General features: G+C 51.5%; 1 protein-coding gene across 5 annotated transcripts in view; it reads left to right on the top strand.

Moving 5' to 3' along the window:
- Positions 1–14,512, top strand: part of DBNDD2 (dysbindin domain containing 2) — a 26,053-nt gene extending 11,541 nt beyond the window's left edge. Inside the window, exons 1-5 of one of the 5 annotated variants that reach the window (XM_037164481.2) lie at positions 9,989–10,058; positions 10,162–10,296; positions 12,461–12,607; positions 12,792–12,929; positions 13,856–14,512. In XM_037164481.2, the coding sequence (XP_037020376.1) occupies positions 12,469–12,607; positions 12,792–12,929; positions 13,856–14,061 (483 nt within the window). In that variant the 5' untranslated portion in view covers positions 9,989–10,058; positions 10,162–10,296; positions 12,461–12,468 and the 3' untranslated portion in view covers positions 14,062–14,512. Of the gene's footprint in view, positions 1–9,957; positions 10,059–10,114; positions 10,297–10,332; positions 10,744–12,460; positions 12,608–12,791; positions 12,930–13,855 lie in introns of those variants that run through there. The other 4 variants (XM_037164480.2, XM_037164484.2, XM_037164479.2 and 1 more) reach the window with 4 other exon arrangements.
- Positions 14,513–17,884: the final 3,372 nt, after the last annotated feature.

The following is a 17,884-nucleotide window of genomic DNA, read 5'->3' on the forward strand; positions in this document are numbered from 1 at the left end:
GAATCGGGCCCGACCCTTGCACCCACAGCCAGCCCGGGGCTGTAACAGGTGAACAAGTCCAGTGCCAGTGTGGTTGTTGCTACTCATTTACATGAAGAGTAGGAAGAAAGTGAAAAACATGAGAGAACAAAGGTGCTGGAATTCCGCCCATTCGCCAGCGACGTGGTCGCCTTATTTGCTGAGTCGGACCGTGTCGCTATTTCCATGAAACAGCTGTAGACGAACACAGGTTTACATTTACTCAGCAGTGTTAACGTCTCCGTGACTTTCTTACGGGGGGGACCACAGGTCGGGAACTTTCTTCTGGCTCTGCTGTTGTGGCACGAAAGCAGCTTGAGATGATACGTGAATGAGTGGGCATGGCCGTGTTGCAATAAAACTTTATTTACAAAAATTGTTGATGAGTTGCATTTGGCCTATGGCCAACCCCTGGTCTACATCAACAAAACAATAAATCAAACCTGATTTATCACGTTTACCTATATCTGGGGTGTAAACACTCCTTCCACAGCTGATTTCAAGCTACCAATTGATGTCACTGAACGCAGAGTTGAACAGAAATGCACAATATCATGCTGTTACATATTAGATACCGGGTCCAGCAGAAGTAACACCTGCTTGAGTGTGGTTGGTAGGGTAATGATATGGGTGTCATAATTTGTAGTTTTAATTTGAACATTTCACCTAAAATGTCATATGGTGTGCTTGAGTGTGATATGGTTATGTTACAGAATTACATGCTTGTGATTTTGTTATAAAAAAGGGGCATTATTTTTGCTGGACTCTGTATTTCTATGGATATAAAGACTCTCAACAACATACATAATAGTAAAAGGTAGTAAAAAAATTAGAAAGTGATGAGTTTGAACATTTTCATCCTTTTTTTTTAAGATTTTATTTATTTATGTTTAGAGAGAGGGAAAGGGAAGGAGAAAGAGGGAAAGAAACCTCAATGTGTGGTTGCCTCCTGTGCGCCCCCTACTGGGGGCCTGGCCCACAGCCCAGGCATGTGCTCTGAGTGGGAATCAAACCAGCAGCCCTTTGATTCACAGCCCATGAGCCACACCAGCCAGGGCTCATCTTTGTGCTTAATATCATTAATTAAGCTTGTATAACCTAATTTTTAATGGCGGCTATGTTTAACAACCAGCCAGCAAAGGTCCTGAAAATGTAACAGGCTTTTGTGAGCCCTCATGTGTCAGTCCTGGCACACCACTGTTAGGTCACACGGAGATAAGTGTGTGGAGAAAAGTGAACAGGGCGAAGGGGGTAGGAGCAGAGGGAGCAGGGTTGCTGTGGTAAAAGGGTGGAATGGGAAGGACTCATCGCCAAGATGAGATCTGAGACGAAACCTGATGGAGGGAAGGAAGGGGACAGGGTGGGACAGACCCAGGGAGACTTTAACAACGTGGGCTGCTCTGAATAATCTGAAGAGTTCGGGAGAAACAGCCTCTCTAGCACAGCCCCCCCAACAGAGTCGGCCAATCAGAGTCGTCCCATCAGAGTCGTCCCATCCAAGCGTGGGAACTGCGTCACCCCATATGGCCTCTAGGGCGGAGCGGTGTCCATGCATAGGGAGTGCTTAGCTCTGCCTTTTAGGGGTGACGGACCAAGCCCAGGGTTCAGAACAGCTTCTTACATATACAAATCCTTTATTATTAGGGTGAAGGAGTGGGGGAGGGTGGCTAAACACACCATGGCCCAGGGAAGAACCCTAGGAGGTGACTTGGGAGGGAAGACATGGAGGACAGCTCCCTCCTTCCCGTCTACCCCAGTACTCCTTGGCCCCTGTGCCCACTCGGGCGTTCTCTCCTTGCCAGTTCCAGCGGCATCAATTGGACGCTCCTGGACTCTGGTGGGCGGCATCAGAGCCATCTAATGCCCCGCTGCCTATGGGTGCCAAGTGCTGGGGACCCACTGTGTGCTAGGCACCTAGGGGACCCACTGAGTGCTAGGCATCAAGGACAGCAACATCAGAGCCAGAGCGTGCCGCCCCTCAAGCTCACAGGCCCCAGGCAGTGTGGCTCCTCAAGGCTGGGGGATCTTTCTGTTCTATTCATTGATAAATCCCCAGAGCCTAGAATAGTGCCTGGCAGATAGTAGGCACCCAAAAAGTATTTTTTGGCAAAGTGAAAGAAGTCAGGTTATCTATGGTGAAAGTAATCCCACGGGTTGTTGGGCCAGCCTGAGGAGGTCAGAGAAAAAAGGGGGAGGAGAAGTTGGTTGGGCAGAGCGGGGCGAGGTGGCCAGGGAATTCTCAAAAGAGGGAGTTTCTTAAAATACAGTTATGCGAGGGGATTATGAACTGTTATATGCTGCCACAGCAGAAAGGGCCAAAGGCAGCAGTGGCTGAAACTAGAAGAGTGAGCTTGATCACCAGGCTGCTTGGAGTTTGTCCTCAGGACCCAGAGGGCCTTGGAAGGGCCCCGGCAACTGAGGCAAGGCGACTGGGTTTGGCCCTGGGAGCCTGGCCCGGCACCCCACCACTCTGTGCTAGTCCCCACTTCTCACCCCTCACACACCCCTCGCTTCTGAGGTGCCCACTCAGGCAGTTCATCCCTTAGGGGACAGGTGGGGGCTGGGGGGGGCAGCTCCTCATGACGGATCGCTCCCAAGCCATTTTGCAGACACCAGCTGTGCAGTCCTTCCACTCATAGGGGGGAATGTCACAGTCTTTTTGTAAGAACATCAGCCATCAGATTTGGTGGCCGCCCTGATCCGGAATGATCTCCTCTTAACTGATTTGTAAAGACTCTATTTCCAAGTAAGGTCACATTCTGTGTTTGGAGGACACTATTCAACCCCGTACAGCTACTTTCATGCGGGTGATTTTTGCGTCTGCCTGAGGGGCACGTCCAGGTGGCCGGCTTCCCCGGCACCCTGGCAGGGACTCATTGCCGTATCCTTTGGGTGCTGAGGCTCCTGGTCGGCCTGCCTTCCTCCGTTTACGTTGTGCACAGCGGCCAGTATTTTAAGCTGCCCGTAGTGGAAGGGGCAGAGGGGAACGCAGCTGCTCTGTGTTGTTCAGAACTGGAAACTCTCTCTTTATTCTATACTCCCTGTGTCCCTTTAAGTCCAAGCCGGAGATGTATCTGGATGTATAATCCTTTTAAGAACCCTGGGTCACTCCGAATCTCATTCCAGTCCACTGTCGGGCAATAGCCGTGCCCACTGTTTCCTTGGATAAGCTCTTCTCTCTGTTAGGCTTATTCTGAAATGGCCAAGAGACCATACCCATAAGCTTTCTAGAATCCACATTGTTTAATTCACAGGATCTGGGAGGCACCTGTACTTTTTTAGAGGTCTTTTCTCAGACTGAATCATATGCCGAAGCATCGCGGTCAGTCTTTCATAAATGTAAACCAAAAGTTTTAGAGTCACATGCCCAGTTTCATCATGGACTATGGTTTGTTTTGGGCATTTATTTGTTTGTTTGTTTTGCAATACCCTGGATTCAAGCTTTGCTAGGAAACCATTTCTTAATTTTAGCATCATTTGCCATTTGGAAAGGTTGAGTATTTTCTACCAGGAAGTCCTGGCTCCTTTATACTTAGCAGCCCTTTGTTTCGTCATTTCCCAGCCTGAGCACTACTGACATTTTGGGCAGGATGACGCTTTGATGTGGGGTAAGAGGTGATGGGAGAGGGGTCTGCCTCGTGTGTTACAAGATATGTAAGTATTCCTGGCCTCCACTAACTAGAGGCGAGCAGCAGCCTCCGGTCTGGACAACCAGAAATGTCTCCAGACGCTGCCAAAGGCCCCCAGGGAGCAACGCTGCCCTCATTTGAGATGGATAGTTTTAGTGTCTCTCTCCCCACCTGCATTTACTCTAAGCAGCAAGGGGAGGCCGGTGCGTCTTCAACACCTTACCTGGAGATCTCCTCGGCCGGACCACTCAACTCATCGGGCACATTTTCTTCTTTCCACCTTTCCTGCAACAGGGTTGCCAAACCTCATGCCACAACATAGTAAGAATTCCTCTTTCCCCAGTTTCTGATAGTATTTATTTTGCTTTCCTCTATGCCAGCGAATTTCAGTCGGTGTGTCATATGGCATACTGCTGTGCCACAAGAATGTTTAAAACGTACAATACCTGACTGTTTAGTCAGGGACACTGACCTCTTGTCCCTTAGACCATTAAATAAAATAGTAACGACAGTCAGCACAACAATACCTGTCTGGTGTGAATGAATAAAAAATTATAGCCATCTTTTTTATCAGATCAGCAAACAGTACGTTTTTTGGTGTGCTGTAGAATTTTAGCCATTAGTTTACGTGTGCCGTGAGAGGGCAAAGTTTGAACATCTCGGCTCTGTGCCCTGAATGCAACCGCTTCGAAAGCCTGAGGCTTTTTTTCAAGGCGCTTTAGGCTTTCACTGCAGTCTTCTCCAAGTCTCTTGCCCACTTCTAGTGCCACGCCCGTACTTGAGAGAGCCGTGGCAGCAGCCCTCTGCCCCGGTACCCAAATGTCTGTATGTTATCTGTTGCTGCACAGCAAATTATCCCCAAAGCTAGCAGTTTGAAACAAGAACCATTTATTACCGCAAAGGCTTTGAGCATCAGGAATCAGGAAGGCTCCAGCTGAGTGGTTCTGCCTCAGTGTCTGCCGGGGTCCCAGTGAAGCTGCCGGCCAAGGCCGCACCATCTCCAGGCCCTACACGGGCCCAAGAACCTGTTTCCATGCTCCCCCACGTGCTTGCGGGAGGCCTCTGTCTGTTTTTCTCCGGGGCTGGCTGGACTCTCCAGTCCCTTGCCCTGTGGGGCTGCTGGCGGTGCAGTAGCTCCCTTCCCCGGGGCGAGTGGTCCAAGCAATGGAGAGAACACACACCCAAGATGGAAGCTGTGGTCTTTTTTTTTTTTAACCCTAAGTTTGAAAGCAGTACATGCCATCAGTTCTGCCACGTGTCACAGGTCCTACAGAGGAGCCTTGACAGTGTGGGAGGGAACTAGACAAAGGTCTGAATAAAGAGAAGGCAAGGGGCCCTGGGAGCACCTCAGGTGGCTGGCAGCTGCATTTCACTGTTAGTCACCATAGTTTCCTAATTTCCTTTTCAACTTCATCTTTGACTCATGGGTTAGTTTGAAGTGTTGTGTTTTATTTCCAAGTATTGTATTGTTTTCCAGATATTTTTGTTATTATTTTTATTTTCATTCTTTAGGGTCATAAAACACATTTTGTATGATTTCAGTTCTCTTAAATGTATTGAGATTTGTCTTATGGCCCAGGATATGATGTATCTTGGTGAACGTTTTATGCACAGTTGGAAAGAATGTCTGTTTTGCTGTTGTTGGGTAAAGTGTTATAAAAATGTCAATCAGAACAAGTTAGTTGAGCAACTGGGTAGCTCAGTTGGTGAGAGCATCATCCTCATACACCAAGGTTGTGAGTTCAATCCCCAGTCAGAGCTCATATAAGAACCAGCCAATGAATGCATAAATAAGTACAAAAATTAACAAAGAAAGAACAAGCTAGTTAATAGTGTTCAGGTTTCCTTAGCTTTTTTCTACCTGGTCCGTGTTTTATTGATTACTGAGAGAGAATTTTTGAATTTCCTAACTGGATTATAGATTTTTCGCTTTCTTATTTTAGTTCTGTTGGTTTTTACTTAATGTATTTTTGAAGCTCTGTTAGTAGTTGTGTACACAACTGTGATTGTCAAGTCTTCTTGGCGAATTGAACCTTTCATCACTATGTAATGTCCCTCTTCATCTCGGTAATGGCCCTTCCTTCGAAGTCTGCTTCTTCTGATCTGAATGCCGCCAGTCCAGTTTGCTCCGATGAGTGTTTGTGTGGAAACCTTATTCCATCTATTTGCTTTTAACTCACGCATTTTTTTATACTTAAATCGGGTTCCTCGTAGACAGCATATTATTGCCTCTTGCTTTTATTCCCAGTCTAGTCATTGGTCCTTTAGTTGGTTTTTTGACACATTTGGATTAAAATCTACCACTTCACTATTTGTTTTCTACTTTTTTCATCTGTGCTTATTTTCTCTGTTTCCTCATTTTCTTCCTTCCTTTGGGCTGATTATGTTTTGCCAGGGCAAACCTTACCCCCACAGGCTCCACCAGTAGACAGCGAGACTCACTGTGCCCACTCAAGACAGCTCACCGCTCCCAGCCTAGGACACAACAGGAGCGTCAGCAGCGTCTGGTGTCGGTTCCTCCGCTCTGAGTCCAGCGGGTGGCGCTGTGGTCCCAGCTGCACAGCACTCACCCAGCCCCTGCGCCTTGCTGCTGAGAAACCCGCGTCCAGCACTTTTATAGCACAAGCCTGCCTTTGAGAACGATATGATCAACTTAAGCCCATCTGAAATAATATTACGCTTCTCATATAGCATAAAGACCTTCTAACAGTACGTTTCCAAATCCTCATCCCATAATTCGTACTGTGGTTATTGCCACTTTCCTTTTAGACGTCTCTGAGCCCACAGTGGGCCGCTATTCTTTTCCTTTCATCGTCCATTACCTTTTAAGGTGATTAAAAACAGAAAAATGTTTTATATTTACCTTTATTTCACCCATTTCCAGAGATCTTCATTTCTGTGTGCAGATCCAGGTTTCTCTTTGGTATGTATCATAGTCTTTCTGCCTCCAGAACTTCCTTTACCATTTTACCATTTCTTACAGTGCTGACCTGCTGGTAATGAATTTTGTTTTCCTTCACCTGAAAAAAGTATTTTTAACTCCTTCAAGTTTGAAAGACATTTTCACTGGATATAAAATTCTGGGTTCACAGTTTTGGGTTTTTGTGTTTTTTTTTTCAGCATTTAAAGCTACCACTCTGTTGTCTTCCGGTCACCTGACCTCTCTCATGCGAAGTCTGCTTTAATTACTGCCTTTGTTCCTCTGCAGGTGGTGTGTCTTTTTTCCTCTAGATGCCTCATAATTTTCTCTTTATCTTTGGCTTCCAACAGTTTGACTATGTAGCGAGGTCATGTTTTGTGTGTGTGCATATTTTCATTTGTATCTTTTCTCCTTCTGGGATTCACATCACACATTTGTTGGCTCTTGAGTGTTCTGTTCTTTCACTTTGTCTTGCTTTGCTTCACTCTTTCTTCTCTTTTTGTTTTAGTTCTGGCGTCTCTTGGTCTCTCTTCAAGTTCACTGATTCTTTCCTCAGCTGTGTTGAGTTCACAGAGGAGCCTGCCAAAGGCATTCTTTATCTTTGTTACAGGTTTTTAAAATCCCTAAATTTTCCATATGATTCTTTTTTTGTAGTCTCCACATCTCTGCTAAAATTCCTTTTCTGTTTATGCACGTTGTCCACATTTTCCAACAGAGCCTTTTGCAGGTCCTTGTAATTGTTTTAAACTCTCTGTCAGATAACTCCAGAGAGTTATCCAGGCCTTCAGCCCAGTTCTGTCCATTACTTTGTCTCTTGACAATAGGGCTTTTAGGGTTTTTTGGTTTTGTAAAGTTGCTTTTTGTTTATGCATTGTAATTTTTTATCGATTTCTGGACGGAATGTGTAGAGCAGCAGAGACTGGGGGCATTATTTATGCCTAAAAATTGTTATATCTCTTCTTAGGCCACTGGTGGGCAGGACTGAGGCAGTCTTGTCGGGAGTTAAAGTAGGCCGGGTTTTGTTGTTTCTGTAATTACTTTTAGTATCTGCAGACCCCCCACTCTCACCCCGGCCACACGGGGCTTCAGCAAGTCAATACGACTGCGGCCGAAGGCTGCTTGCCTGCTTGTCTGCAGACCTGGTCTTCCTCCGCGTCACGAGTGTGCCAGCGCCCGCGTCCAATTTCTTCCTGGAGGCTCCTGTCCTTCTTTGGAATTCAGGTTAATTGGTTGCTCTGCAACCTCATCTCTCTGATGGATTAGACAAAAGTTATAATTTTATAGATCACCTAACAATTAAAAAAATGATTAGTGGAGTAATGACGCCCCTCCCAGCTTTCTGCATCTTAGGAGGAAGCCAGAAGGCTAAGCCATCTCGCTTTTCGCCGCTCATTTCAACTCCTCTTGCCACTCACTGCTGGGCCCACTGCCTGGGGCTTTCTCTCGGCTGGCTGACGCCCTTCCAGCACAGCCCCTGCATTATTTCTGGGTTGGTTGATTTCTTCCCACCCCGCCCTTTCATCTGGCAGGTATCTGGCAAAGAGGAGGGACAGAGGTTCCTGACCTGTTGCCATCACACAGCCCTGTCTCTAGGGACAAGCCTGAAGCGTGGGGCGGTGACTCTGTGAGCTGAGTTCTTATGCTCTGTCCTTCTGACTCGGCCTTGTTCCTCTGTGCTGGGAGATGGCGCCAAGTCACTACTCGGTCCACTGATGAGGAGTAAGAATTGCACTGACCCAGACACTCCCTGGAAGATGCAAACTGCAGCAGGGTGAAGGGGACGGGCCGGGAGCCGTGGTTATGAGCACGGTGTCTGGAGGCAGCCTGCCTGGGTTCAGATTCCAGCTCCATCACTCACCAGCTGTCTGGCCTTGGACAGGTCCCTGCACTTCTCTGCAGCTTAGTTTCTGTATCTGCAAAATGGAAATAATAATAGTACTCACCTCACAGGGTTATTCAGGGAATCAAAAGAGTTAACATACACAAAGTACTTGTAATAGTGACAGGTGTATGATAAGCTCTATAGAAGTATTAACTATCAGGGAGGACTTCTATAATTTCAGAAACTTGTGAAACAAAGCAGCTTCTTCCACTTCTCAGAATGCATTACAGTGAAAACAGCTAACGTTTACTGAGCATCTCCAAAATGCCCAAGTCCTGTACTAGCATTTCCTGTGAGTTATAAGATACAGAGATGAATTATATCTAGTAGGTAAGGAAGCGCTGGGTCAGAGAAACGAAGTGCTTACACAGCTGGTCAGATGCCCGGCTAGGTCCACAACCCAGGAGGCTCTGCCATCTGCGTGCCCGTAACCCCTGCACCGGTTTCTTCTCACGGACCAGTTTCTGTGCTTATAAAATGTGGGGAAAGCAGCTGTGTTTGTCTCACAGCGTTGTTCTGAGACCCCAGTGACAATAAAAGGGGCAGTGCCTCAGGGATTTTAGAGTGCTGGTCCCCTGACACGGAAACCTGAATGTGCCATGAATTTTCACACGTCCATTCCTCTCCCGCCTTCTCTGTTTATTGAACTCATTTCTTCAAAGCTCAGCCCTGAAGAAGCATAAATGGTAGGCACAAAATAGACAGGGGAGGTTAAGAACAGTATAGGAAATGGAGAAGCCAGAGAACTTATATGTACAACCCATGGACATGAACTAAGGCGGGGACACGCTGGTGAGGGGGGTACAGGGCAGAGGGGAATAAAGGGGGAAAATGTGACAACTGTAATAGCATAATCAATAAAATATACTTAAAAATTCTCAGATCAGGCCTAGATTTTACTTTGACAATGGAGAGACTTGAGCAGAGGGTGGTGGGTCAGGCTGCTTGTTGTGTGGGGAATGGAGTGTAGTGGAGCCCGCTGAGCGAGTATAGGAAAACCAGCCGGAAGGCTGTTGTAGGAGCCAAGGGGAGAGATGGTGGTGGGAACAGAGAGGAATGGTGGATTGGAAAGATATTTAAGGAGGAGAATCGACAAGAAATGAATATGTGTGTTAATGAGGGCAGCGAAGGACAGGGAGGTGCCAAGGATGAGTCCTAGTTCTCGGCTTGCTCGAGGATGTTCTCTGACCCCGCAGCAGAAGCATCTCTGACTGACACCTCCCCCGCCCGAGCTTCTGAAGCTACGAGCACCAGAGGGTGAGTGCAAGGGAGAAGGAAGAGAATGGGCACAGGCTCTGGGTCCCGGAACTGCTAGATTGGACACCGGCACTGATCGGAGCCAGGAGGCGCTACAAGGGGGCAAGCGTTTCCACTCTAGGCCCGCAGTTTGCGCCTGAGCCTTCCATCCCCGGCAGCCCGGGCGTACAGTGCCTCTCTTAGCACCCTGCAGGGTGCTAAGGGTTGACTCTTCCCTGGTGTCTGGGAGTGCGGTGCAGCGGCCCACCCCTCCAGCCCTGACCCGCCCCATCCCGGCGCCCACCCCGCCCAGTGCGCTGGAAGGCTGGGCGTTGGCTGTCCAGTCCTGGATCCAGGAACCAGGGTCTGCCGGGTGAGTCTCAGGGTCTGCCGGGTGAATCCCAGGGTCAGAGGGATCCTCCGCAGCAGTGCACCTGCTCCGATGGGAGACACCGGGTGCCCTCCCCCACCTGCAGGTGGTCAGCCTCCCTTTCCCAGCGTGCGCCCTCTCGAGATGTGAGCACAACTACATGCGAGTGTGACCAAGGGTGCCGGAGTGCGGGTTCGTGTTGGTTGCTTCGGAGCTGCCCGGGAGTCCTGGAGCAGCAAGTGTGCGTGAGCCCGAACCCCGCGCGTGTCCCCTCGCCGGCACGTCTGCGCCGCCGCACCCGCAGCCACCGATGGGGCGCGGCTAGTGGAGGCGAGCGTGCGAACTGAGCATACGGGCGGCTGCGGAGGCGCATGGAGCGCAAAGAAGGCCGCCTGGGAGCGGGGAGGAAGGATGCGGGCCGAGAACTTTTCGGCCGCCTTGGAAGTAGGAGCTTTCGCGCCCGGAGGGACTCCCCCACAGCCGCCCAGCGAGAGGCGAGCGCGTGTGCCCGCCGCCCCTCCCCCACTTCCGCCTCCCGCCTCTTCCTCGTTCCCGGCTCCCAGGGCCAGTGCGTCCCGGGGGAGACCCGGCGGCGCAGCCCCACCCCGGCTGGTGGCTCGCTCCCACGCCCCCGCCGCTGTCTCGCCGGAGCGGACAGACTGAGTCAGCCGGGGCTCCGGCGCGGCAGGTAGGGGCTCCGCGGCGGGCGCAGGTGCCGCGGGAGGGCTGCTGTGTGGGGGGGACGTGAGCCTGAGATGAACGGCCGGGGTGGGGGGGGGTGCTCCATCGCTTCCCCTCCCTTCCCCCCGCGGACACAGCATGTCCCTTTTAGGGAATTCTTTCGCTCCATCTGACTCCAACGCGGGTGGAGCTGAGACTGGAGGGTGCTCTCCATTTCACTGGTCCCTAGCCAGGCCCCTGGCAGCCTCCTGCCCCCAAATCTCTTCACCCCTCTCCTCAGCACCTTGAGTCGCGTAAACAACTCCCTTCCCCACTCCAGTACTTGGCTTTGCACCCCCTCTTTCGGGGGCGGGGGAGTTCCTTCAGTCTTGTGATACTGATCGGGTTGGGGAAAGGGAAAAGAGAAGGGGCGTCCCAGAGTCCCTGGTCCCTTTTACTCCCCTGCTCTCTCGTGCGCCCTCCCCCAGCCGCTGCTAAAGCACTCGGCCTCAGGGGCCCGGGTATTTTTAGCGTTGTGACCTGGTCTGCAGATCTAAGAGCCTTTCCCAGGAATCAGCGTCAGCGCCTTCCTCCTCCACCACCAGACCGCGGCCGCAAGGTCTCCCCACACTTCCTTGGCCCTGCCTAGCCCACTGGGTTTAGGTCTCCCGTGGCCCGACCCGGCGCCTCTGGAGCTGACCAGGGTCTTGAATATGCAAAGTATAGACGAGGCGGGGAAGGCAGTCTGTGGAGGAGGGTAGTCTGGTCCTCAGGTCTGATACTTACTCCCTCACCTCCTGTGATGGGCTCTGAGCCCAGTGCCTGGAAGGAGATGGAGCGAACGCCCGTGAATGCAAAGGGCCTGGCCTGGACCGGGGCTCTGTTGTTCTGGAAAGCTCTCAGCACTGGGGGCCTGGTCTGAATTTGGGCCTAGGACCTGCCCTTTCCAATGCTACTCACTGACTGGCAGGGAAGTAAGACAGAGGTGGAGCAGAGGAGACACGTGTCAGGGGGTGACGTCCCCACAGATAAAGAGCTTCAAGTGCAGGAGCTTCACATTTCTGGGAGCACCCTCCCAGGCAGCGCCTCGGGTTCGAGGCAGGTAGGGTGACTGTGCCATTTTCGGCTGGGGAGACTGCAGCTAGAAAGATGATTTCCGTAGGCAAAGAGAGCCAAGTCTGGACGTCAGGCCTGTGACTTCAGACCAGGGTTTGGAGGGCATGAGGATGAAGGTGATGGGGTGTCTGAGGTAGAGAGAGAAAGGAAGGGAGGGGGTACTTCAGCTTCTGTCTGGGTTTTGAAGAAAGTACAGGAGCGGAGCACTAGACCGAGGGGACCGTCCACCTGAGATCTCGTCCCGCCCTCTTCCCTCGCCTCAGAGGAGTGGGTAAACGCCTCCCCCATTTGGGCAGGAGCAGCCCCGCCAGCTCCTCTCACAGGGTCACGATTCTGAGACTTGGCCGTTGGCTGTGTCCATCCCCTGAATACAGAGGAGCCTCTCTGGCCGTGCCTGGGACTGGCATCCCCTTTGTGGAGCCTACCAGGGTCAGCCCCGCCTCTGTGTGACACTTGAAATGTGTGGTAATGGACTTTGTTTTAGGGAAGGGGAAGGAGGAAGCCAAGTCCAGAGGTGTCCGGGCTGGAACCAGGGGCCCCACCCTGGGATGCTGGCTGCAGTGGGGCTCCCCAAGCTCAGGCCCCCACAGCACTGCCTCTCCACATCATAGCCCCGTCTCCCCCTCCAGGAGCTGCCATGGACCCAAATGCTCGGGCGTCCCTGGAGCGCCAGCAGCTCCGCCTGCGGGAGCGGCAGAAGTTCTTTGAGGACATTTTACAGCCAGAGACAGAGTTCGTCTTCCCCCTGTCTCACCTGCATCTTGAGGCTCAGAGACGTGAGTTCTGGGGTTAGGGGTTTAGGGATTTGGGGAGAAAGTCTTGGAGATCCAGAATCCTGGGGGCCCTTCCCCTCTTGTTTTCTTGTCCCTCTGAACTTCTATCCGTGGACCTGACAGGTAGCTCTGACCATCCTGTCGGCTCCAGCCGGGGTCCTCCTGACTTGGCCTTCTTGGTCTGCAGCCCCCATAGGTAGCATCTCATCCATGGAAGTAAATGTGGACACCCTGGAGCAAGTGGAATTGATTGACCTTGGGGATCAGGACGGAGCAGACGTGTTCTTGCCTTGCGAAGACCCCCCGCCAACCCCGCAGACGGCTGGTATGCTCCTGTGCTGGGGCTCGGGCAGCCGGATGCTGGGGCTCGGAAGTGCGGGCTGGGGAAGTGTACCCGCGGGGGCTGGGAGGGGGCGCGCCCACCAGTGAAATAGCTGTCTGTTCTGGTTTTAGGGAAGTTGACCGTGAGGCCAGCTGGATCTCCAATCCAAAATTCTAAGAATGCCAATTCCCCCTTAGCCTGGTTAATTTTACACTTTTGAATTGAATAAAAATCAAAATGATATAGAAGTGTAATTTCTACATTGGAGAACTTAACGGTCTTAGTCACCTTAATAATATAGTATTTTTGAGCACTTAGTAAGTTTCTAATGCTGTAAATACATGTATTATCTCAGTCCTTACCAGTGCCCTGCTAGGGCAGGTATCTTATCTCCATTTTATACAGAAGGCTGTGAGGCTCAAAGACGTTGTCACACAGCCCGCAAGTGGGAGAGCTGGGCTTGATCCATGGCTTTCTGACTCCAAAGTCCACGTACTTATAAGATAGGTATTCTCTCACTTACAACTACTGCTACTAATCGATAGCCTGCTGCTACGTGTCAGGCATTGTATAAGCTTTATTAGATTTCACCCTCAAAACTCTTCTGGAATGTAGGGGTCCCTTTCTTTACAGAGAGGAGCGCAGTCCCTGCGAGGAAAAGCGACTTGCTCCAAGCTACTAAGGAAATAAGTGACATGGGTAGAACTTGGAATCTTGAATTGGTTGACCTGACTCTCGAGCCCAGACGTGATCCCAGAAGTACAAGGAGCTGGGAGTCGGGAGAACTGGCTCTTTGCTAGACTGGCTAAGTGACTTTGGACAAGTCCCTGCCCTTGTCTGGGCTTCAGTGTCTCCTGGCCAGAGAGTCCCTCCCTGAGAGTCCTCCGAAGCCCTGTTGGTGGCTCTGACCAGCTCTTCTTTCTGGGCAGGGGTGGATGGCCATCCGGAGGAGCTGAGCCTGCCCATGCGCACGCCAGACAGGACCACATCCCGCACTTCTTCCTCCTCTTCTGACTCTTCCACCAGCCCGCACAGCCCAAGCCCCAGTGACGGCGGTGAAGACACACCCTTGGCACAGTCTGACGTGGAGGAGGATGGGGGCGAGGGGGATGCCGAGCCTGGAGCCTGCAGCTAGCAGCGGGCATCCGCCTGTGGACTGACGGAGCTGGCTGTTCTCCACAGGAGACCCTAGGTCCGGCCAGAGCTCTTCGGAGAAGACCAGACTCTACTCGTAGTAGGCACCAGAGGGAGGAAGGGATGGTGAGACGGCGCACCTCCCTGGGAGCTGGCCCTCTCCCGTGTGACCGCTGACCTTTTCCTGCTGCAACCCTCCCACTAGCTTTTGGCTTACCCCCGAGGTAGAGCTTGTAGGCGAGGAGGTGGAGATGAGGTAGGACAGGATGCCACTGCTTGTCTTAGCGCCCCTCCCCAGACTACCCTGCAGCCTCCTAACCGTCTCCTCCACCGGTGTCTCCCAATGGGCGTGAACTCTTTAGCACCAAGTGAGGTGGTAACTCCAGCCATCCTGCCTCCATACGTCCCTTTTTGGAATAGGGCACCGTATCAATAATAAACAAATAACAGCACACCAACCATTCCACTTCCTTTTTCACGTCGTAGAGGTATCAAAGCCACTGTATTTGTTTAGCTCTGTAACCAAGACGATATGCCTCTTTCATTCACTGCATTTGTTCCAGACATATTGACCGGACACCGGGCTGGGCGTTTGGATACAGTTCTAGGTGAGAGCGGCTGCGACCTGCCTTCATGGAGTTGACAGCCTCGAGGAGGAGATGGACTCAATAGCGCGGTTCATAGCCTCATAAGTAGCATGACAAGGAGCTACTCTGGTGCCAGAAAACAGGGGCGTCTTAACCTTGCTGGTGTGGTTGTCGACGAGCTGGTTTTTATGCCGAAATCCAAAGGGTGAGTAGGAGTGAGCTAGGTGGGGGCTGTGTCCCCAGCAGAAAGAGCAGCGAAGCCTTTAACTGCGGAGCAGTGGCCGTGCAGAACTGAAGAACGTTCGGCTTGGCCGAGCTGTCGGGTTCGCGATGAAAGGAGAGTGAGATTGACGATGGTCGAGTCAAAATGCTTAGATGCCTGCATTGTTTCAGTTTGCCTGCTGGTAAAATATCAGTAAAGTATCAGTATGTCCTCATCTAAAAGAAACCCAGAGCACAGGGCTACACGGCTGCTCCATAGTGGGCGGGCGCCCGGGTCCTGGTCGGCTCTTTTCGCTCAGCCGCTCCAGGCCTGCGGCTCGAATTCTCACTGATACTTCATGTCTAAGGTGGCTGTTGAAGCCCCCGCCATTCCTGTCCTTGAAACTGGCAGAAAGCAGGGGAAGAAATCGGGGATGGGCAGAGCACACCCCGCTGTCGAGTCCCATGTCAGGAAGCATTTTGGGGAGGTCTAGCGAGTACCATTCCACTTTCATCTCATTGGCCAGCATTTACTGATACTGTTAGATGTTTTACTAACAGATACTTGATAGACATAGAGACATGGCATTATAAGAAAGGAAATTCTGGCCTTCAGAAAGACAGCCCTTTCAAGTTGCTGAGTTACCAGCGCATCCGACTTCTGTTCTGCCTTTTAAACCTCTCAGGAGCACGCTGCCTCCTGGGAAGGAAGGCTGGGGTAGTCCTTTAGTAGGCACATTGCCCTCCTGATAAAACCAGGGTTATGCTACTATGGAACAAGAGCACAGCAGTCTTTGGATAGATAACTAGCAGTTTACACATTAGAGGTCACGTTAGTGAATTTGAACTCTGTTGGGAGTAATGAAAGGTAACACGTGGTTGAATTTGCTTGTTAAAAAGGTCATTCTGGCTGCAATGTAGAGAATGTACCGGAGGAGGACGAAGTCAGAAGATGTGGTGATGTTCAGCCTAACTGGTGGTATAACAAATGACATTCACATTAGTTGTCGGGGCTGGACACGTGTACGATATTGAGCATGGCCTTGGGAATGTAGTAGTGGCCAAAAACCCCCAAAACCAGCCCTGCGCTTATGGAGTTTAGAGTCTCATGGAGGCCGACTGTAAGACTGCAACTCTGACTGGTGCTAGAAAGGAGTTAACAGCTTACTCAGAGAGGTCACGAGGTGTTTCCCTTGGGGAAGTGGCATTTGAGCTGAGATCAGAGGATGAGTAGGAGTCAGCCAGGAGGAGAATGGCGAGAAGGGCTGCCCATGGCGCACTGGCCGAGGGGGCCAAAGCGAGGGGGCCAAAGCTGAGGTCTGGAAACTAGCAGGTGATTGCTGCCGCCTCGCTGAGAGGCGGTGGCCTAGGGAGGGGTGAGGGCGGGCTATAGAAAAGTGGAAGGAATGAAGAGAGATTTAGGGGGCAAATTCTGAAAGATTTGATAGGGGGCTGTGAGAGAGGAAGGGGTCACGGGTACACCTTTGTTCCTGCTTTGTTCAGGATGGTTTGGGGGTTGCTTCACCCAGGTGGGGTGTTTAGGAGAGAACCAGGTGCGGGAAGAGGGTCACGAGTTTGGTTTTGGACGTGAGTTAGAGGCGCTTTTGAGACATGCGAGGGGTCACGTTGAGCAGGCAGCTGGACCCATGAGTGTGGGATTTAGCTGAGAGAGCATTGGTGGTTAAGTAAGTGTGTAGGAGGCGAGTGAAGCCGTGGGTGTGAGTGTGTGGAGTGAAAGAAGGGCTGGTAGCACCCAGCCTGAAGAGGAACATGAGGTCATTTCTCACGTTACACAAACCAGATTATCCCGCCCTCCCTTTGTACATTGGACGCCACCCATGGATCGGCCACCTGCAGCCTAAATCCCAAGTTCTTTGTGGCCCCCAGGCTGAGTGACAGAGCTGCGGTCTTCCCATAGTCCCTTCCTGCCTTCATCCCTGCGGGAGGCCGTTGTAAGTGACAGTTCTTAAGTGCTTTTCCTAGTGCTGGAGAGGAACTTGTGGGAGTTTTATGTTCCTTTTGTCTAAAAGCCTCTGTGTCCAAGCTGAGATCATCCCCTAAGCTGAGTGAGGGCCCAGGCTGGTGTTAAATTGTATAGATTTTCTGGGTTGCTTATGACTTTGCTGTGCACATGGTCTTTGTTCATTGTCCTCTTGTGCCTTCTCCCTTCCTCTGGAGCAGCAAGGCTCAGCCTCCTGTCTGATTGTGCCTGAGCCTTCTCCCGGGCTGTGGCCTGTAAACTCTGCAGTTTGGCTCTGCAGCGGTTCTCAGCTCCCCAGATCACCCCACTACCTTCCATGGTGAAGCTACACTAGCTTGATTGCTGTCAACTTGTCAACAAACCTCTTAGTACCCCAGGCATGTGGTGCTAGGGTCTGTGGGGTTTGGGGCAGGGAGCCTGCCTGGGGAGAGGGATCTATCTCCAGCTCTCCAGAGAGGCAGAATTGTTTGTGAGCCCACGGGGAGCCTTGAATTCAGCGGCTATACATCCCAGCCCTGCCTGGAAAAGTCTGGGGTCAGCCGAGACACCAGGACCACTTCCTGGTTGGACAATGACCTCCTCTTCTGCCAAACCACAGGGGCTTGGCTGGCCTTCAGAGCCCGCATCTCCAGCTGTCTGTTTCTTGAGGCGACAGAGTGCCCTTGGAGATGGGAGGATGATTTGGAGTGAATCCCAAGGCAAGCAGCCCAGCTTTTAGTCTCTAAGCCACAGCCTGGCTTCTTCTGTCTGTTGCACAGACTTATCTTAGACTCTGGAAAGAGGGGAAGACAAACTCATTCTGTAGACTCCTGTGTGGGGAGGAAAGAGGAGGGACCACAACACAGAGGGAGATCCCTCGGAGGGCCCATGCTGTAGCCCACGCTGTAGCAGTCCCCAGGAGTCCACAGGACTCGACACAGAACAGCACGGCGGCGTGGGGCAGTAGGGAGCCGTGCTGTGATGTCGTCTTGTATGTTCGTTCGCTCAGCGTTACTAAGTGCCTGTTGCACCATATGCTGGCCTCCTTGCTTGGGCAACAGAAATACTAAGGTGAC

Source organism: Artibeus jamaicensis, unplaced genomic scaffold (assembly GCF_021234435.1).
Source record: "Artibeus jamaicensis isolate MK-2021 breed Jamaican fruit bat unplaced genomic scaffold, CSHL_Jam_final contig_685, whole genome shotgun sequence".
Classification (NCBI taxonomy): Eukaryota; Metazoa; Chordata; class Mammalia; order Chiroptera; family Phyllostomidae; genus Artibeus; species Artibeus jamaicensis.